This window comes from Biomphalaria glabrata, chromosome 16, assembly GCF_947242115.1.
Source record: "Biomphalaria glabrata chromosome 16, xgBioGlab47.1, whole genome shotgun sequence".
NCBI classification, from domain to species: domain Eukaryota; kingdom Metazoa; phylum Mollusca; class Gastropoda; family Planorbidae; genus Biomphalaria; species Biomphalaria glabrata.
This window is the reverse complement of record NC_074726.1, coordinates 28,883,853-28,906,494: the sequence shown is the minus strand read 5'-3', so window position 1 is coordinate 28,906,494 and position 22,642 is coordinate 28,883,853. Positions and strand designations below refer to the sequence as shown.

At 33.2% G+C, this 22,642-nt stretch overlaps 1 protein-coding gene and 1 long non-coding RNA gene across 2 annotated transcripts; one reads left to right on the top strand and one right to left on the bottom strand.

Annotated features, from left to right (window-relative positions):
• Window positions 1-24: 24 nt before the first annotated feature.
• On the top strand, window positions 25-13,495 carry LOC129923392 (uncharacterized). The gene is made up of 3 exons (XR_008775347.1): window positions 25-183; window positions 11,037-11,192; window positions 12,751-13,495. It is a non-coding gene; the product is annotated as an uncharacterized LOC129923392 (long non-coding RNA).
• On the bottom strand, window positions 12,751-22,423 carry LOC106060113 (uncharacterized). Its single transcript, XM_013217899.2, has 4 exons — window positions 22,219-22,423; window positions 19,663-19,894; window positions 17,785-17,940; window positions 12,751-15,916 (listed from the first exon to the last, which is right to left on the bottom strand). The coding sequence occupies exons 2-4, from the start codon at window positions 19,889-19,891 to the stop codon at window positions 15,525-15,527; spliced, it is 777 nt and encodes a 258-aa protein (XP_013073353.2). The 5' UTR covers window positions 19,892-19,894; window positions 22,219-22,423; the 3' UTR covers window positions 12,751-15,524.
• Window positions 22,424-22,642: the final 219 nt, after the last annotated feature.

The window sequence follows — 22,642 nt, the reverse complement described above, 5'->3', positions numbered from 1 at the left end:
TCTTCATGACGTCTGCGCTACAAAGGGAAGTGACTCTATATAAAGGCAGCTCGCGTCTGCTTGTATACAAACACCAACAACTCAGATCAACACCACAAGGGCCAAGGAGAAGATAACCCACAAACAGAAAAAAAAATGAAACAACAAACTGTTCTTCTCACTGCTTTGGTATTCACCATTATGGTAAGCGTTAGATAACTTTCTTTAACAAAAGAAACTCTAACTTATTAGTATAAGACAATACAGTTCTAGATCTGGATAACGAAAGATAGCACGCCTTTCCATTAATCTAATTGTCAGTAAAATAAAATTAAACAATTCTGTAGGCCTAGTAACAGGCCCGGTCTTAGATAATTGGTGTCGCCGGGCGAAGTGAAATTGGTGGCCACAGATGAAATAGAAAAATAAAAATAAACAGAGAAAGCAAAAAAAGTACGCAATTTATTTTAAGACACTAAAAGTAGCATTGGACACAAGTTTTAATAATTTCGTATCTAAAATAATTGTTACGAGTCCTGTGCGAGACCCCCACCAATGAGAGGCCTTAGTCAGATGCCTATGCCTAGTTTGCCTATGCCTAAGGCTGACCATGCAAGTAAAGACAGATATGTGATTATTACAAATCTATTGAAACAATAATAGTATTACAATTTTTAATGTGTATACACTGTACACATGCTTATAGCACTGTACTCTACAGACTGTAATATTGATTATTATAAAGTTTTCCCTTTCCCGTGCGTTCTATGGGGCGGATGATGTTTATGTCATCTGTTTCTATGGCCAACGGTTAATGAACCGCGTGTCGCGTGACCAGCACATTTCAACGGAGAACCGCCTTTACTTTCAGGTTTTAAGTCAGGTACCCATTAGAGTTGGGGCACCCTAAAAATCCAAAAATTCAAAATCTCAGTCCTCACCAAGATTCGAACCCAGGACCCCAGGTTCGATAGCCAAGCGCTTAACCACTCAGCCACCGCGATTAGTATGATACACAGGAACTAGCATAAACACAAAACCTTAGCTTGAACAGGATATGTTTTTACAAAGCTTATATCAGCTCACTCTGTCTGTCTGTCTGTCTGTCTGTCTGTCTTGTAAAAAATCTGTACACCTGTTTTCTTCCACACCCACTCTCGGATAGCGTGGAAACGTCGCACAATTATTCATTGGCATAGACAAGACATGGATCAATTTAAAAAGCAACCAATTAGACAATTAATTACTGGTAATGCATTATTTTGTTTCATACCAACAAGAGAAACTAATCCTTCAGTATTCACATTTATGGCTAAATCTGTTGGGTTTGGTCCCCTTAAATAATTGTCAACGCTATTTCTCCCTATTGCTTTCCCCAATCAAGTTGATACTTTAAACAATTATCTATCGTGCCTAACAAAACATGAATCGATAAACGAAAATACTCATTAAGTCAATTAATTAACGGTCATGGATTATTTTGTTTCAAATCAAATAAGGGAAATAACTTCAATATTGGTAGACAGTTTCAGAGTTCTTCCCCTTTAGATAAGCCTTTTTTTTTTTTTTTTTAAAGTTTTTTGATTCTTTTTGCTTGTTGTTATTTAGTGGTAAGCATTCCAACAACTAACTGATTTAGTACAATGTAAATTGCATTGCATATCGGAATACTTTTTGGCCTCTATATTTTACAATAAACGTATACTTACAAACGGGCTGAGTCTCTGTAAAGATAATCTTCCCTAAAGAGCCCCAAAACAGTTTAATTAAATGATTATTATGTCAAATATAGTTCATAAATTATAAATTGTAAAATTTATTCGTATCTATTGACCTTTAAGTATTTTTAAAATTTTTAAATCTTTTTTAAACGTTTAAATTTCACGTTTTAAATGAGACTTAAGGAAAACGGTAAGTTTTTATGACTTAATATAATCAAATTGCGTCCCTTTGTGCGCATTTTTGTTTTCAAAACGGTTAAAATGTGCAGGAGCTTCAAGTGGTGCGATGTAGATCTATGTGGTGGGGCTGCATGATCGTATGGCATGCGCTCTGGACTGTCGTCTCGATTTCCCCCGTTTCAAACCATGCCTACCACTATCCCCCCACTCCCACTGTCGTGTGGAAAGGGCGGTTCCCGGTCACTTCATCCCCGGTCACTTCATCCCCGGTCACTTCATCCCCGGTCATTTCATCCCCGGTCACTTCATCCCCGGTCACTTCATCCCCGGTCATTTCATCCCCAATTAAATATTTTATATATAAATATGATTATGTAGAATGCTTTCTTTTTTACATTTTATGACATATTACTAATGTGACAGGTGGGGAAATGTGACGTGTGTTTGGCACGTTTTATGTCTAGGGGATGATTATTTTTAATGCTATCACACCCCCACTTATCAGCATATGAATCGGGAGCAGACACGCAACTAGACAAAGCAATGAAAGATAGATACAAAAGTTAAAAATGAAGAATATTTATTTACATAAATATACATATAAGAATAAAAAGGGGGAGGGTTTGCATCTATCTCTAGTATATTCTATGTTTAATCATCACTCTTGCACCTAATAAGAGTATGTCACTTTGTCCTCTGACTTAGCTGGTTGTCCTGTTGATGTCGCAGCTGGCTGGGTCCTGGCTTGAGGTTCTGCAGCTGGAGGTGGCGCTCTAGCGGATAGAGGGACGCCGGCGATATAGTTCTTGTGGAGTCTCAGTCCCAAGTTCTAGTATCTGTAGTGGGCACAGTATGGCGGGTGGCCGGATACCGTGGGCACAAGGTTCCTGCGGGCAGAGCTGATCTGCCGTGGGCAGTGTAGGTAACAGGATATGTCCAGTGAGTTGCAGAGGGTTGGCGTAGCTATGACGTCTCACACAGATCTGGTCTATAGGGACGTCGCACCTAATAGCTTGACAGGTGGGCTGTCGAATAGGCGGGCAATGCCGATAGCGCCAAGTAGTAGTGTTGAGTAGATCTCAGTAGGCAAATGCAGCGCTGAATAGCACTAAGCACATAGATAGGCCAGTAGGCAAATAGGTGATTCTTGATAGCAACTAGGCAAGTGCAGCGCTGATTAGCACTAAGCACATGGATAGGCCAGTAGGCAAATAGGCAATAGGTGATTCTTGATAGCAAATACAGTGCTGAATAGCACTAAGCACCTAAATAGGCAGGTCAGTGAGCTAGCGCAGTGCTGAATAGCACTGAGCACAAAGGCAAATAGGCAGGTAAGTAATCCGATAAATAGGCAGACACCTGAGGGAGGCACCAGGTATTCCTCTAGGAGAGAGAATAAGTGATATAGTCCAGACTCGATAGCTCAGCTCGAATGAGGAAGAGAGGGTGATTTGAGTTGGTTTACTATATATATATGCCTGAAAAGTGTGGGCGGACACCGGAAATGTCCTAGGCTAAGAATTATCTTACACGTGGGTGAAATCCGACAAGAGCCGCACCTTGGAGTATCACGCGGTGTGTTGACCAGGGTAATCTCTTAGATCAAAGAGAGACGTGAGAAAAGGGGGGGGGGGAGGATTAGCTTGCATTCAAACCAAGGTGGTGTCAACCGCGGCTGTCAGACATCCTGTCGATAAGATCAAGGTCTGAGCGTATCTTTGCCCCGGTCAAGGGAAGATAAATGAAAGGACTGGCCTAATTTTCTCCAAGGTGGTGGACTAAGTCTAGCCTGGTAGAGAGGAAAAGGTGTGGCGGGTGAATGATTTAGGGGTTGGATGGGGAAATAATTAAAATAAAATAAATAAATAATGAAAAATAATAATTAATGCTGTGATAAATTTGAGTGACTCTGACAGCGAGTTTTTGACTTGTCACAACTAATGCGTTTATAGTGTTTCCTCTTCCACTTTGTATTCTTAATGAGAAATCTAATATTATATGGTAAATCTGGATGTGTACTTATCTATAACGTAATGATCAAAGGCCAAGGTGTAGTGCAAGTAGTGGGGATCTTTTGATAGATAGAAGTGCGATTAGAATAATTATGACCGTGCCGCTGATAACTTATCATCAAAGGCCAAAGTGTGGTGCAAGTAGTGGAAATCTTTTGAAAGATAGAAGTGCGATTAGAATAATTATGACCTTGCCGCTGATAGCTTATCATCAAAGGCCAATGTGTGGTGCAAGTAGTGGAAATCTTTTGAGAGATAGAAGTGCGATTACAATAATTATGACCGTGCCGCTGATAACTTATCATCAAAGTCCAAGCTGTGGTGAAAGTACGACCATGTTTCACTTTATTTGATTTTTCAATCGCTCTTTCTTGAAAATGGGCGAGTCATTTTTAGCCTTGTAATAAGGTTTTATTTTTTTCTAATTAAGGCGGACTTCCTTATAAACATTAAAGTTACAAATTGTGTTATAGGACTTTATTACTATCGATATTTCATTTCTACACGTATATGTAAGTATGTATTTTGTTTATTGATATTCATTCTACATATTGAAACTGGTTGGGGGGCCTCTAGTGTTGTGAACATACCCGTCATGATGAGGTTCCTATAGCCTTAAAATTAATTGGAAATAATCTTGCATGTATATTTAGGGTGTCACTCCCTATCTCTTTCTCTCTCTCTGTCATTTAAATAAAAAAGGAATACATTAAATATTGCTCATTTAATGCTTTTTAAAATTACAATTTGTTAGATAAAATTATCAGGTGATGAAAATATCAGGGGATGAAGTGACAGGGGGATGAAGTGACCAGGGGATGAAATGACCGGGGGATGAAGTGACCGGGGGATGAAGTGACCGGCGGATGAAGTGACCAGGGGATGAAATGACCAGGGGATGAAATGACCGGGGATGAAGTGACCGGGGATGAAATGACCGGGGATGAAGTGACCGGGGATGAAGTGACCGGGGATGAAGTGACCGGGGATGAAGTGACCGGTCACCGGAAAGGGCTTGGAGGTAATGATCTTTAAATCATAGGCAAGTGCGTGTGATCTGTTACAGTTTATTTCAAGTTTAATTTATTTAGAGTTAAATACGCCCAACATCGGTTTGGGGCTACACTGCAAATAACTAGGTAGACTGTTATGAGTCTGTTTGAGTATCTCATCCATTCTCATTAACCCTAATCCCACATCGTAATCGCGTATATATTAATTTACGTCAATTTGTAGACTTTTTATATATTAATTTACGACAGTTTGTAGGCTTTTTATATATTAATTTACGTCAATTTGTAGACTTTTTATATATTAATTTACGACAGTTTGTAGGCTTTTTATATATTAATTTACGTCAATTTGTAGACTTTTTATATATTAATTTACGTCAATTTGTAGACTTTTTATATATTAATTTACGTCAATTTGTAGGCTTTTTATATATTAATTTACGTCAATTTGTAGACTTTTTATATATTAATTTACGTCAATTTGTAGACTTTTTATATATTAATTTACGTCAATTTGTAGACTTTTTATATATTAATTTACGTCAATTTGTAGGCTTTTTATATATTAATTTACGTCAATTTGTAGACTTTTTATATATTAATTTACGACAGTTTGTAGGCTTTTTATATATTAATTTACGTCAATTTGTAGACTTTTTATATATTAATTTACGTCAATTTGTAGACTTTTTATATATTAATTTACGTCAATTTGTAGGCTTTTTATATATTAATTTATGACAATTTGTAGACTTTTTATATATTAATTTATGACAATTTGTAGACTTTTTATATATTAATTTACGTCAATTAGTAGACTTTTTATATATTAATTTACGACAGTTTGTAGGCTTTTTATATATTAATTTACGTCAATTTGTAGACTTTTTATATATTAATTTACGACAGTTTGTAGGCTTTTTATATATTAATTTACGTCAATTTGTAGACTTTTTATATATTAATTTACGTCAATTTGTAGACTTTTTATATATTAATTTACGTCAATTTGTAGGCTTTTTATATATTAATTTATGACAATTTGTAGACTTTTTATATATTAATTTATGACAATTTGTAGACTTTTTATATATTAATTTATGACAATTTGTAGACTTTTTATATATTAATTTATGACAATTTGTAGACTTTTTATATATTAATTTATGACAATTTGTAGACTTTTTATATATTAATTTATGACAATTTGTAGACTTTTTATATATTAATTTATGACAATTTGTAGACTTTTTATATATTAATTTATGACAATTTGTAGACTTTTTATATATTAATTTATGACAATTTGTAGACTTTTTATATATTAATTTATGACAATTTGTAGACTTTTTATATATTAATTTATGACAATTTGTAGGCTTTTTATATATTAATTTATGACAATTTGTAGACTTTTTATATATTAATTTATGACAATTTGTAGACTTTTTATATATTAATTTATGACAATTTGTAGACTTTTTATATATTAATTTACGTCAATTTGTAGACTTTTTATATATTAATTTACGTCAATTTGTAGACTTTTTATATATTAATTTACGACAGTTTGTAGGCTTTTTATATATTAATTTACGTCAATTTGTAGACTTTTTATATATTAATTTACGTCAATTTGTAGACTTTTTATATATTAATTTACGTCAATTTGTAGGCTTTTTATATATTAATTTATGACAATTTGTAGACTTTTTATATATTAATTTATGACAATTTGTAGACTTTTTATATATTAATTTACGTCAATTTGTAGACTTTTTATATATTAATTTACGACAGTTTGTAGGCTTTTTATATATTAATTTACGTCAATTTGTAGACTTTTTATATATTAATTTACGACAGTTTGTAGGCTTTTTATATATTAATTTACGTCAATTTGTAGACTTTTTATATATTAATTTACGTCAATTTGTAGACTTTTTATATATTAATTTACGTCAATTTGTAGGCTTTTATATATTAATTTATGACAATTTGTAGACTTTTTATATATTAATTTATGACAATTTGTAGACTTTTTATATATTAATTTATGACAATTTGTAGACTTTTTATATATTAATTTATGACAATTTGTAGACTTTTTATATATTAATTTATGACAATTTGTAGACTTTTTATATATTAATTTATGACAATTTGTAGACTTTTTATATATTAATTTATGACAATTTGTAGACTTTTTATATATTAATTTATGACAATTTGTAGACTTTTTATATATTAATTTATGACAATTTGTAGACTTTTTATATATTAATTTATGACAATTTGTAGACTTTTTATATATTAATTTATGACAATTTGTAGACTTTTTATATATTAATTTATGACAATTTGTAGACTTTTTATATATTAATTTATGACAATTTGTAGACTTTTTATATATTAATTTATGACAATTTGTAGGCTTTTTATATATTAATTTACGTCAATTTGTAGACTTTTTATATATTAATTTACGTCAATTTGTAGACTTTTTATATATTAATTTACGTCAATTTGTAGGCTTTTATATATTAATTTATGACAATTTGTAGACTTTTTATATATTAATTTATGACAATTTGTAGACTTTTTATATATTAATTTATGACAATTTGTAGACTTTTTATATATTAATTTATGACAATTTGTAGACTTTTTATATATTAATTTATGACAATTTGTAGACTTTTTATATATTAATTTATGACAATTTGTAGACTTTTTATATATTAATTTATGACAATTTGTAGACTTTTTATATATTAATTTATGACAATTTGTAGACTTTTTATATATTAATTTATGACAATTTGTAGACTTTTTATATATTAATTTATGACAATTTGTAGACTTTTTATATATTAATTTATGACAATTTGTAGACTTTTTATATATTAATTTATGACAATTTGTAGACTTTTTATATATTAATTTATGACAATTTGTAGACTTTTTATATATTAATTTATGACAATTTGTAGACTTTTTATATATTAATTTATGACAATTTGTAGACTTTTTATATATTAATTTATGACAATTTGTAGGCTTTTTATATATTAATTTATGACAATTTGTAGACTTTTTATATATTAATTTATGACAATTTGTAGACTTTTTATATATTAATTTATGACAATTTGTAGACTTTTTATATATTAATTTATGACAATTTGTAGACTTTTTATATATTAATTTATGACAATTTGTAGGCTTTTTATATATTAATTTATGACAATTTGTAGACTTTTTATATATTAATTTATGACAATTTGTAGACTTTTTATATATTAATTTACGACAGTTTGTAGGCTTTTTATATATTAATTTACGTCAATTTGTAGACTTTTTATATATTAATTTACGACAGTTTGTAGGCTTTTTATATATTAATTTACGTCAATTTGTAGACTTTTTATATATTAATTTACGTCAATTTGTAGACTTTTTATATATTAATTTACGTCAATTTGTAGGCTTTTTATATATTAATTTATGACAATTTGTAGACTTTTTATATATTAATTTATGACAATTTGTAGACTTTTTATATATTAATTTACGTCAATTTGTAGACTTTTTATATATTAATTTACGACAGTTTGTAGGCTTTTTATATATTAATTTACGTCAATTTGTAGACTTTTTATATATTAATTTACGACAGTTTGTAGGCTTTTTATATATTAATTTACGTCAATTTGTAGACTTTTTATATATTAATTTACGTCAATTTGTAGACTTTTTATATATTAATTTACGTCAATTTGTAGGCTTTTATATATTAATTTATGACAATTTGTAGACTTTTTATATATTAATTTATGACAATTTGTAGACTTTTTATATATTAATTTATGACAATTTGTAGACTTTTTATATATTAATTTATGACAATTTGTAGACTTTTTATATATTAATTTATGACAATTTGTAGACTTTTTATATATTAATTTATGACAATTTGTAGACTTTTTATATATTAATTTATGACAATTTGTAGACTTTTTATATATTAATTTATGACAATTTGTAGACTTTTTATATATTAATTTATGACAATTTGTAGACTTTTTATATATTAATTTATGACAATTTGTAGACTTTTTATATATTAATTTATGACAATTTGTAGACTTTTTATATATTAATTTATGACAATTTGTAGACTTTTTATATATTAATTTATGACAATTTGTAGACTTTTTATATATTAATTTATGACAATTTGTAGGCTTTTTATATATTAATTTACGTCAATTTGTAGACTTTTTATATATTAATTTACGTCAATTTGTAGACTTTTTATATATTAATTTACGTCAATTTGTAGGCTTTTATATATTAATTTATGACAATTTGTAGACTTTTTATATATTAATTTATGACAATTTGTAGACTTTTTATATATTAATTTATGACAATTTGTAGACTTTTTATATATTAATTTATGACAATTTGTAGACTTTTTATATATTAATTTATGACAATTTGTAGACTTTTTATATATTAATTTATGACAATTTGTAGACTTTTTATATATTAATTTATGACAATTTGTAGACTTTTTATATATTAATTTATGACAATTTGTAGACTTTTTATATATTAATTTATGACAATTTGTAGACTTTTTATATATTAATTTATGACAATTTGTAGACTTTTTATATATTAATTTATGACAATTTGTAGACTTTTTATATATTAATTTATGACAATTTGTAGACTTTTTATATATTAATTTATGACAATTTGTAGACTTTTTATATATTAATTTATGACAATTTGTAGACTTTTTATATATTAATTTATGACAATTTGTAGACTTTTTATATATTAATTTATGACAATTTGTAGGCTTTTTATATATTAATTTATGACAATTTGTAGACTTTTTATATATTAATTTATGACAATTTGTAGACTTTTTATATATTAATTTATGACAATTTGTAGACTTTTTATATATTAATTTATGACAATTTGTAGACTTTTTATATATTAATTTATGACAATTTGTAGGCTTTTTATATATTAATTTATGACAATTTGTAGACTTTTTATATATTAATTTATGACAATTTGTAGACTTTTTATATATTAATTTACGACAGTTTGTAGGCTTTTTATATATTAATTTACGTCAATTTGTAGACTTTTTATATATTAATTTACGACAGTTTGTAGGCTTTTTATATATTAATTTACGTCAATTTGTAGACTTTTTATATATTAATTTACGTCAATTTGTAGACTTTTTATATATTAATTTACGTCAATTTGTAGGCTTTTTATATATTAATTTATGACAATTTGTAGACTTTTTATATATTAATTTATGACAATTTGTAGACTTTTTATATATTAATTTATGACAATTTGTAGACTTTTTATATATTAATTTACGACAATTTGTAGACTTTTTATATATTAATTTATGACAATTTGTAGGCTTTTTATATATTAATTTATGACAATTTGTAGACTTTTTATATATTAATTTACGACAATTTGTAGACTTTTTATATATTAATTTATGACAATTTGTAGGCTTTTTATATATTAATTTATGACAATTTGTAGACTTTTTATATATTAATTTATGACAATTTGTAGACTTTTTATATTGTTGTAACCCCGCTCCCGCGCTACACAAATGGTGCGCATCTGAGCACTACTGAACACGACTAGTGAAAGACATATAGAGACAGGAAGAAGGACTGTTGTGAGCCGGCTAGAAGTCATGGGAGTCTGAACAGTCTGGTGCTGAGTGCTGTCCTGTGTGATACTAGGAAACTGTATGGGAGACCTGGAGCGACACTGGGAAGTGTGTCGGTGGTCTGTTCTGTGTTCTGGTATGAAGTAGGACTCTTAGAACTTAAGACATATTACTCCATGTGACTTTATAGCAGACGTCCAAGTCTAACTAGTAACTATTACCATTGTTGATGCTTATACTAGTTATAATAAATAAATACATCGTTTACTGTTGCCGACCTGTCTTTCGTTGAGTGCCTGCCTTAGAGAGTTACAACAATATATTAATTTATGACAATTTGTCAACTTTTTATATATTAATTTGCGACAGTTTGTAAACTTTTTATTTTTCTCTCCAGATGATATTTTGCCTACAGACAGTCTCATGTAGATCTATAGATCAGATCATTGCTGACTCATCAGATGCTAACCTCCATAAAGAGATTGTCGAGGATGGGTCCTACCTTCACGAGATGGACATGATGCTTACCCCAGAACAAAGGAGGATGATTTTTGTAAGTAACTTTATAACATTTGTGCGTGGTGGCTGAGTCTTAAAGGGGTCTCGGGTTTAAATTTCTGTGAAAACTGTGATTTGAATTTTCGGATTGTTAAGTACGCCCCTGGTTCCACCCACCTTTAATGGGTACCTGACTTTAGTTTTGGGAAAGTAAATGTGGTGGTTGTTCTGGCCACACGACACCCTCGTTAAACGTCGACCAGAGAAACAGATGACCTTTACTTTTTCTGCCCCTATAGATCACAAGATCTGAAAGGGGTATTTTACTAATACTTAAAACATTGTTGATGTAGGTCAGTGATGCACAAACTACAGTCCGCGGGCTATACCCGGTCTCTAGACGAGATGCTATCGGTCCATCGAAAGTTGTGCCAATATAAAACAACAGACGATCGTTTCATTGGCTGCGGGAATCCGGCACGTGACACGTTTGAAGGGAAAATAAATATGGTGCTGAGGTCGTCAATGGTTGATCACTATGAATGTAGATTAAAAGATTAATGTAGATTAATTAGAAATAAGTAAAACAAGGAACTGTTCATGTGTCCTTTGAAAACGACCGCCATGTGAAACTATCTTATGAGGCATGCTACATTTGTTTAGCTTGCTGATATATCTGCAGGTGATGATGACTCTGTGTTCAGAGATTATTCTAATGGACTAAAAAATGGTTTCTATCTCGATATTTTAAAGTCTATTTGAAGCTTCATCTAGAGTCCAGCGGTTCTCAACCTTTTAGGCTCGGCGACCCCTTTTTTACCATCCCCCACTCTGCCGCGACCCCCCCCCCCCAGCTATAGAAGAATAGACAAAATCAATCCTTATTTTCGATAGTCTTAGGCGACCCCTGGCAAATCGTCAATCGACCCCCAAAGGGGTCGCAAACCCACAAGTTGAGAACCCCTGATCTAGACTCTCTCATCTATGCCAGCGGTTCTCAACCTTTTAAGCTCGGCGACCCCTTTTTACGATTCCTCACTTTGCCGCGATCCCTCCGGGGCCCCTTCCCCCCTTACACACACAGCAATAGAAGAGTAGACAATAACAATCCATATTTTCGATGGTCTTAGGCGACCCCTGGCAAATCGTCAATCGACCCCCCTCAAAGGGGTCGCGACCCACAGGTTGAGAACCCCTGATCTATGCTATGCCCCCTTGACTTCTGTCGAAGGGGTGCTGTGACATGGTAACCACATCCCTCCACATTGTTCTGGTCAGCAGCTGTTCGTAGCAGAATATCGATAGAGAGACCATTCTTTTACGCTGTCCGTCCAGACGAGAACCCTTTTTTGTTACAATACCTCTATTCAAGTCACAACTTCATGGAGGAACTTGGGTGGAGCCTGGACGCGGATCTCAAAAAACGGCTTTAACGGTTTTCCTAGAAATTTAACAGCTGTATATCGCTGAGATAAGAATAACTAGCTCATTGATCACATGGAGAAAAGCCTAGTTTGGCCGTTTTAGATTTTCAGAGTAAACTTAAATTTAGCAAAACAACTAAAAAATTATTTTTTTCGTACATAACAAATTGTCTTCTCATTGTCCTATAGGGTGACGAGGCGGACGCCGAGACCAATCAAGTTCAAGTAGATGACCAGACTTTATAATGAGCATTCGTTTATACAGTCGACATTTACATCCTAAAAACAGCAAGCAACAAAGAAGTGTTATTAACAGAAAGATCCACTTAAAAGGAAACCAATTTGTTTAAAACACAATAATAATTTTGTGAAATTGAAAAAAAAAAATTATATATATTTTAAAATTTCTCATTTGAAAAAGATTAATTTTGTTTCGTGTCATTTGATTAAAAGTACATTTGTATTTTTTAAATTTCTTTACTTGATATTAAAAGCTGAATGTAAATACTGTAATATTTTGTGCTCGCTTCAACTTGGACTCTTCTTCAGAGGTCTCCAAACCATGATTTTCATAAATGGAGGCAAATCTATTAATAGCAAGCTTCTTGGAGTATCCGGTGTATAGAAGGAAGGGAAATGTTGATCAGCTATGTTTTTTTTTTTTTTTAAAGTTCTATGTTTATTTGTTGTTGTTTTTTTTTTTTGCACTTTTTAGCACAGCAGACGATCCAAATTTTCGAATCTTTTTCGTTTGTAGCTTTTATTTCTTTGGAAACAGTGAAGTCTTATTGAGCGTCCTTGACCTTGATTAGTTCATTGTGGAAATCTCCAATTGCGATTTAATTTTTTAACTGTTAATACACTGTAAAACTTTTAAATTATATATCTACTTTGAAATTGAAAAATTTTAACAATAAAATTATGTTATTTTTGATTGATTGATTTTATTTTAAATTTTTTTGGGGAGAAGGGGGGCACATCGGCGCATTTCAGGCCATGTCTTGCCCTTTAAATTTTCAAGGGTAATCCTTCTCTACTTTGCATATACAAACTATTTCATATGCATCCCGTTACTAAACTATTAAAAATCAGCATATTTATATTTCGAATATGAAGTAATTCTAGTTTCAGTTAATTTACATAATTTTAAATTAAACAATTTCGACAACAAAATAATTTAATAGTTCATAGCTTTTCATTTTAAAGACCTGCCAATCTCCATGCACTGCGGACCCATGGAAGTAGCCTATCTATCGGTGGTCGATTGAACTTAATCACATTGCAACCTCAATTTGTAATATTGTTTTATTATTTACTTATTAAACAATGATCTTTAATATGGCGCCCATAACGTTGCTTAATTATTTTTTATGTATTTAAAAATTTTACATTCCATTTTTTTTTTTTAAGTTTTTCAATCGCCACGACATTTCCTCATATCGTTTTCTCTTCTTTTCTTCTTCGAACATTTTCGTTAAAGAATTTAAACAGATCTTAAAAATAAAGAGTAAATCCTTTTTTTTAAATAAAATCTTTATCTAAAGGTTAAGAACTGCGCAGTTTACAACTATATCAATCACACATGTATGAGTCATTTCCCTTATTCCATATGAAACAATATAATTAATTTCTAATAACTGCTTACATACTTTGGTATTTATTTTATTGATTCATATTTTGTTAGGTACAAAAAGTAACTGTTTAAAGTTTCAACTTGATCGGAGAAAGATCGGGGTAGAAATCGCGTTAACAATTATTTATGGTGATTAAAACGCAACAAATTTAGCCATATCCGTGAATACTGAAGGATTAGTTTCCTTTGTTGGTATGAAACAAAATGATGAATACCAGTAATTAATTGACGAATTGGTTACTTTTTTAAAATTGATGCATGTCTTGTTTATGCCAATGAATCAATGAATAATTGTGCGAGGTTTCAATTTGATCCGCGAGAAGTAACGTGTTCACACTTTCTACCACACAGATATGGTAAGTTGATATAAGCTTTGTAATAAATATCAAATTATAAGAACAAAATCTCGTAGTGATTATTTTCAACATAACGTCTTTCTTTTATTTCGCTTATTTACAAAACTTTATATTGGTGTTTCGTTGTTTATTTTGCTTAGAATTTCATGAAAGTTGTATTATTTTATACCATTGGAATAGCAAAAGAGAATGGCATTTGTTAATGTACACACATTTACGTTACATAAACACACATACACACAATCTTAACATAAATGTAGCAAAAATTAGCATAAACGTAACAAAAATTAGCATAAATGTAACAAAAATTAACATAAATGTAACAAAAATAAGCATAAACGTAACAAAAAGCAGCATAAAAGTAACAAAAATAAAAACATGTAAAATACTGAAACGTATAATACATAAAAACTATTTTGAATAAACTTTCCATCGACTTACGTTTATATAAATACCGGGCGGATAAGACCCGCGGCCTGCGGGCCTTAGTTTGGGTAGTACTGATGTAGTGGATTGGATTTAGATCTACGCAAACATGAAGAATGTTCCTTTCACATTTTTTTTAATTTGCCACGAAAATGAAAGTAGTTTAACTCTTTAGCCGACACATTCATATCAAATATAAAATACTGTAAAAACGGGTTTACCCGATTTTAAAAAGGTTCCTTCTTCACTAGAGATAAATTTAGCTTTTTTAAAAAAAACAAAAATTGACCCCCCCCCCCCCAGGAGTGGGAGGGACATTAAACATAACTACGGTCTTTGCCATGATCTAAGGAACATTTATGCCAAGTTTTATCAAGATTGGTCAAACGGTTTTGATCTCTATGCGGGACATACATACATACAATACATACATTCTCCTTACTTTCAATTACATATATTAGATAATATTATATAAATATAACAAAAGGTGTTCTTATTTAATGACTTCCTGAGCATCAGGGACTCCTGGACCGCCTTCACAGTTATTGTTAATACTTTTGACTGACAGCCTCACTGTAAGGTGGTGGTGTAACCAATGACTGGGGAGCTGGAGCTGGCGGAGGGTAAGCAGTGGCGTAGTATCCAGGTATCGGTGCGCCGTACGAACTCGACTGCTGCTGTGGACCTCCGGTGTAGGCCACCGCCTGAGCCTGGTACACGACGGGTACTGTGGTGATAACGGTGCCCACTGCGCCCTGCCGGACCATTCTGCCCCCTCCGGCCATGACCAGCGAGCCAGTGGACGCCAGGATGATGGCGCCCGTCATGTTGAGCACGAAGGAGAAGCCGAGGCTGTAATTGAGGTAGTCGTCGAATCCCAGGAAACTGATACTGTACACGTCCACCTCGTAGATCAGAGCCCCAGCGAAAGCCATTAAACCTGTGAAATACAATTTATTCCTGCTATGAATCGGTTTGAAGTGGCAGCCAATAAGGTTGTTTTTATTTTATTTTAAAACCAGGCAGCCATTCGAAGTGACCGGTGAATACAAGTTCTCACCCCCCTCTTGTTTTTTTTCGTGGGGTGACTATCCGCAGAAATAAGAGAGTGATCTTTCCTTTACGTCTTCTTCTCGTCCAAACTCTTAAGCGACGAAGAGAATTATATATATATATATATATATATATATATATATATATATATATTGGTTTCAGTAAATTAATTTCCTGAATCTTAAATTTCCGATTGGCCCAGATGTACGTAAAAGTTTACATAGATAAATTAAACTTGTACACAGATAGGTTAAACTTGTACATAGATAGGTTAAACTTGTACACAGTTAGGTTAAACTTATACATAGATAGGTTAAACGTGTACACAGATAGGTTAAACTTGTACACAGATAGGTTAAACTTATACATAGATAAGTTAAACTTGTACACAGATAGGTTAAACTTGTACACAGATAAGTTAAACTTGTACACAGATAGGTTAAACGTGTACACAGATAAGTTAAACTTGTACGTAGATAGGTTAAACTTGTACACAGATAAATTAAACTTGTACACAGATAGGTTAAACTTGTAAACAGATAGGTTAAACGTGTACACAGATAGGTTAAACTTGTACACAGATAGGTTAAACTTGTACACAGATAGGTTAAACTTGTACACAAAAAGGTTAAACTTGTACACAGATAGGTTAAACTTGTACACAAAAAGGTTAAACTTGCACACAGATAGATTAAACTTATAAATAAATAGTTTTAACTTATAAATAGTGTTAGACCCCTTTTTTTTAGTTTAGTTTAGGAACGCACTATAGTAGAACAACATTTTCTAGTGACGACAAAGGCATTGGGTTTAGAGATTAATGTAGACTTTTAGATCAGTTACTGCTAGGCTCTTAAAGGGATGACATCGTTTTAGTGATTGGCTCGCCTATGGCACATTCTGCATTAACGTTTGTTATTATATCTTTATCTCGAGTTACTGTGCATTGATCCTGTATACTGTCTCGTAGCGGAGTATATTTAGAACTCGCATTAGTAATACACCATACAAGATACCCAAGCATCTAGGATCATCAAGGTACTTTTAGAAATATCTCAAGTACGACTTGTATACATACATCCGCTACAATAGATAGGTTAAACTTATACATAGATGGGTTAAACTTATACATAGATGGGTTAAACGTATACATAGGTGGGTTAAGCTTATTCATAGATAAGTTAAACATATACATGCTTTAAAATAAAAAAATGAAAAATATATATATTGGAAGAGGTGAGAGAGATATGTTTTTAGGGCTCTCACCACTAATTTTAGACTAAATAATCCCGGGCATGCTACCCTGCCTCATAGTGGCGCCCGGGTGGAAACGATCGTAGGAGGAAACGATTAGGCTAAAGGGTAGCAAAACAAGACTCCCGTGGGGGTGCCTAAGGGGGTGCGAGAGCATCCTCATTGCACTGCACGGAGTTGTAAAAAAGCTCCCACAACCTTGTCACAGTCCAGGCGCTGTTCCTCAATGGGCCGTTACATAATAAATGGCGTGTCCCGCACGGTTAGCCTGGTATAGAAAGGAAAAATGGCGGGGGTCTTAGTAGATCTATACGCGGCCTCTTGCCGCGAGTCTGACCCACCCGCCAGACAAAACAGTGTACACTGTTTTCATACAGGCCGGTGAGAGGGAGCTCTTGTTCACTTTTGGTGGCCTAGAGTTCCAAGAGCCGAAGGCTCAACTCTACCTGACAGTTTAAGAAGAAGAAGATACTAAATAATACACATTGCACTGCGTCCTACCTCCTATTGTTGCTAGAGCTCCAGAGATATACGGTAAAGCTTTAGATTCAGGTTTGGTATTTACCGCCTTGCGTACAAACACGAGTGCCAGACTCATTGACATGCATCCGAAAATAATACCAAGAATACTCAGAGCTCGGATTGCCATTTCATAATCTGAAAAAAAAAGAAACAAAAAAAAGTTTTTTTTTCTTTATTTTGTGTTACCTTTAAATGAAAAATATATATTTAATCCGCATTGTGATATTGGTATGTCCAAATAATGGAATTTTACAGTCTTATATAAGACTAGCATTGAATCTGCAACCGCAGCTGTGTATCAAGGATTGGCCTCTTTAGCCACATAAGAAGCTGCAAAGGGAAAAGATCATCTCTCGAGACGTAAAATGCCACAGGTATAGAGTAGCAGATACCCGTGCTTCGTTAAGGTCGAAATAGTAGGAATGGCAATATGTATATATGTTTTGTTTGTAAAATGTTTTACATGTTTCGGATGTTCCTTCAGAGTTGAAAATAATTACTTCCTAGTCCAAACCTCCCGCAGGACGACGGGGGATGGGAGCGGGCAGGGTTTGAACCCCTGGACCATCGATAAATCTGAACGACAGTCCAGCGCGCAAAACCGCACGACCAGGCAGCCATACTCTTAAATACAAGTTGAAATAGATAAATGGCAAGGCCGATATACAACACACACACACACAGGCTTTGTTCAACCACATTATATAACGAACAAAATACGGTCTGTCTTCGAGTCCGAAGATCAGTGAGGAATGCAGTATTCCCGTGGCTGCGCAGCCCCAGCTGTGACCTACATATTTTGCCACATCCAGGGCAAGCATAACCATTGTCCGCAGGTGGTCGATTTAGATTTTCCCTTCGCCGTCTGCGTCTGTCCTCGGCAGCGGATTTTCTTTTGGTCTCAAATGTGTATCCCGCGGCCTTCGTGAGTGACTTTCAGCTGTCTCGTTCTGAGGCCGCATGCAACCAGGTGCTCTCTTCTATGTCAGCCATTTAAAAAAAAATGTGCGTGATATTTACATACAAAAACGCATACTTCCTAATCCACTAAGGGGATTAACTCTCACACAACATTACAACACATATCAACACATAGACTAACTGACTCAATCATCACTAATTCTCCAATATGCCGTGAATATACAAATTTAACATGTTCTCTTTCGTCTAAAATATTTTGATAGATGAACCCGCAGCGGTTAAGTTTACCAAAAACAAGTGTTTATTCTCTATTTTGACACAATATATTTTTATGAAGCCTTGTGGAGAGATTTTCATATCATACTTTGGTGTTAGGTTGGATGCACTTAAGGGCGCTCTAAAAATCCGAAATTAAAAATCCCAATCTTTACTGAGATTCGAACCCAGGATTCCAGGTTTGGAAGCCAAGCGTTTAACCACCGCCCCCTCCCCCCATTTGATACCCTTAAAGCTCGCCAAAGACAAATAGCTCGTCGCCACGTCACAGGTCTGTACGACGTAGCAACGAGCTATTGGCCTAATCTACCCACAGGTTGTGACGTTGCAGGTCAGTGTTGAGGCCTTCTGTAACGACTGGCCTCGTTCCTACTCAGCGCACCTGTAAACAGTCTAAGCCAGAGGTTCTCAACCTTTTATGCTTGACGACCCCTTTTTACAATCCCCCACTCTGCCGCGACCCCCCCCCCCCCAACACACACACACATACAGCAATAGAAGAACAGACAACAACAATTCATATTTTCGATGGTCTTAGGCGACCCCTGGCAAATCGTCAATCGAACCCCAGGGGGGGGGGGGGTCGCGACCCACAGGTTGAGAACCCCTGGACTCTAAGCCTTAAGATCAACTGATATTAAAAAAAAATCATAAGCTCACCTGAAGGTATCGTAATAGAAGAACAACCATCTTCGTTACAAGTTTTGAACAACCCTCTGTTGAGAGTGCCGCTAGAAGACGTTCCGCTAAGAGGCGTTCCTAAAATAGACGTTCCGGAGTAGCAGAATATCCAGTTCGGTGTGGCGGTTCCAATAATAATTAGAAGCACACTAGAAAATATGCCAAAGACACCCAGTAAAAAGAGTTTGTCGACAGGAGCACCTGGCATTTTCTAAATAATAAAGAAAAAGCAATCAGATAGTATTAATAGTACTCTATAACTTATGTTATATTCGACAGGAACACCAGACATTTTCTAAATAATAAAGAAAAAGCATTCAGATAGTATTAATAGTACTCTATAACTTATGTTATATTCGACAGGAACACCAGACAGTTTTTAAATAACAAAAAAAAAGCATTCAGATAGTATTAAATAGTACTGTAATAAATCTATAACTTGTGTTATATTCGACAGGAACACCAGACATTTTCTAAATAATAAAGAAAAAGCATTCAGATAGTATTAAATAGTACTCTATAACTTATGTTATATTTAAATGTCACCCCCCCCCCTGCCGGGCCCCCACCAAAAGGAATGACCTAAAGTATTATTTTTTTTACATTAAATATCAAACATTACGCCACTGCCATAGAATCTTGCTTTTCACGTAGATTCAGAAAATACTAGACAGCATTGATCTGATGTTATATATGCCTTATCTTATCTTATATGATACAGACGTTACTTCAAAAAAAGAAGATGATTACGTCCTACGCGTCATGCATTCAGTCATGCATATTAACCCATGACTTAAATTCTGCCAAGTCACTGGTTTTCCTGGCTGGTACAGGCAACCCATTCCATGCTCTAATGGCACTAGATGTTATAGATGCATCAACAGCAAATAAAGTACAGACTTGAGATTTGTCACTTGGGCATTATCTCGCCAATAAACAACGGTATTATTCATTAATGGTTATTTTATTTGTTAACTCTTTCTCTCCGTAATTATTTTCCTCGTTCCGATAGTAGTATTCATTTTGCTCATTTGTATTTCACTCTCCTGTTCTGATTAAACTTCAATCATTTTTGTTTAAATCAGAAAATGTTATATTTGGTATTGAGTTGCAGGAGAACGCATGCTCTTTTTACGCAACACAAATTAAAGTTTATGAATCGAAAAACCAATTTAGTTTAATGGGGTCAAATCAACGCTGGCATCGTCAATTAGGAGAGAAAGAGCTAATTTCACTTATATACTGTACCAAGTGAAATTTAGACTTACATAATTATTAAGTACATGATGTCATGAATGCCAAAATGCAGGGGAGCCTAAAAAAGGTCAAGCCCCCGGGGCCCCTAAATCACTACCAAAGCTACTGATGAAATTTCACTCAATATAAGGGTTTTCTTTTTGTGTTTTTTAAAGTAAATTATATATATATATATATATATATATATATATATATATATATATATATATATATATATATATATATATATATATATATATATATACATATATTACCCGCGGCCCGCGGGTTTTTTGTTTGCGTATAACTGTCGATGATAGATATATAACTGTCGATATTAGATATATAACTTCTAATATGTACATAGAAAGATATCCAGGTCATAATGTAGGGTATATCAGACATGCAAATTGCGAGATACGGCATTCTATAGAAGAAAAAAATTTCCCTCTTTCAGACCATGTGATCTATAAGGCAGATGGTGTAAAGGTCATCTGTTTCTGTAGCCTACTGTTTACAAGGGTGTCACGCACAACGACCAAACATCTTTACTTTCCTTAATTAATGAGTGGACTCAGAGGCGCCCAAAGACCCCAAAATAAAAAATCCCAGTCTTCACCAGGATTCGAACCCGGGACCGCAGCTTTAGTCTTAAGAAATCCTGTTGTTTATTTGTGGGTTTTTCCCCCCACTCATTTATATTTAATATATAAATATCTTTGTAAATAAGAATTTTTACTTTGCCCATAGAATGCCTAGGCAAAGTAGGAAATGAAGAATTAAATCGTACTTTGCCTATAGCGCCGCTAGTGCTGATGTGCTTCGTGGACGATTCATGATCACCTGACTAGCTATAACCTTTCGACATTTCACTAAAAGCCTTAAACAATGGTCTTCTAACATATGTAGTCTGGCAAGTAGCCTAGATCTAAACATTTGTGGATAAACTTTGAATTATAGTAGAGACTTAGATCGATGGTAGTGGACATATAGCCATAGAGTTCTCCAATCGGAGGCCCTAGGCGGCTGCCTAGTTTGCCAATTTCTAAGGCCTGGCCTGGTGTCATGTGGCCAGCACAACGACCAACATTCTTTACTTTTCCACAACTAATGTCAGGTACCCATTAGAGCTGGCAGACTCAGAGACACCCTAAAGATCTTGAAATTAAAAATCCAAGTCTTTACCGAGATTCCCACCCTTGATCCCCGGTTTGGAAGCCAAGCGCTTTACCGCTTAGACCACTCCTAAATCAAGATGAAATAATTACATAAAGGAAGCAATAAAAGTAAGCACCTTACCGAAAAATCTAAAAAAATAGACACAGTTTTATGGTGTTTTAAAATTTCAAAAGTCCCGTTTGCGTACAGCCTGTAGCCTACTAAATGTGTACACACAGAGCAACCTGTACTAAATGTGTACACATAGAACAGTTTGTACTAAATGTGTACACACAGAACAGTCTGCTGTCAAAAAAACAACAACAACACTCTTTGTGTTGTGTTGAGAAATTTAATGATAACAAAGTATTACGTCATTTTGCTTGATATTAGGCACGACACATGACACACAACACACAGCCATTTTATCATCAGGATATAATCTTAGTTTATAATCATTCATTTTGAATGAAAATAACTGGTCTGATAAGAAATGCTGTAGATATAAAATTTATATATATAGGCCAGGGTTTCTCAATTTTTTAAAATGTTTTTTCCCCTCAAT

What these genes read in the sequence shown, in the direction of transcription:
- LOC106060113 (XM_013217899.2), bottom strand. Translation starts at nt 19,891, where the DNA reads ATGCCAGGTGCTCCTGTCGACAAACTCTTTTTACTGGGTGTCTTTGGC. An exon ending in TTCTATTACGATACCTTCAG is followed by an intron (nt 17,941 to 19,662) that starts GTGAGCTTATGA and finishes TTTTTTTTTCAG; the next exon opens with ATTATGAAATGGCAATCCGA. An exon ending in AGCTCTAGCAACAATAGGAG is followed by an intron (nt 15,917 to 17,784) that starts GTAGGACGCAGT and finishes TGTATTTCACAG; the next exon opens with GTTTAATGGCTTTCGCTGGG.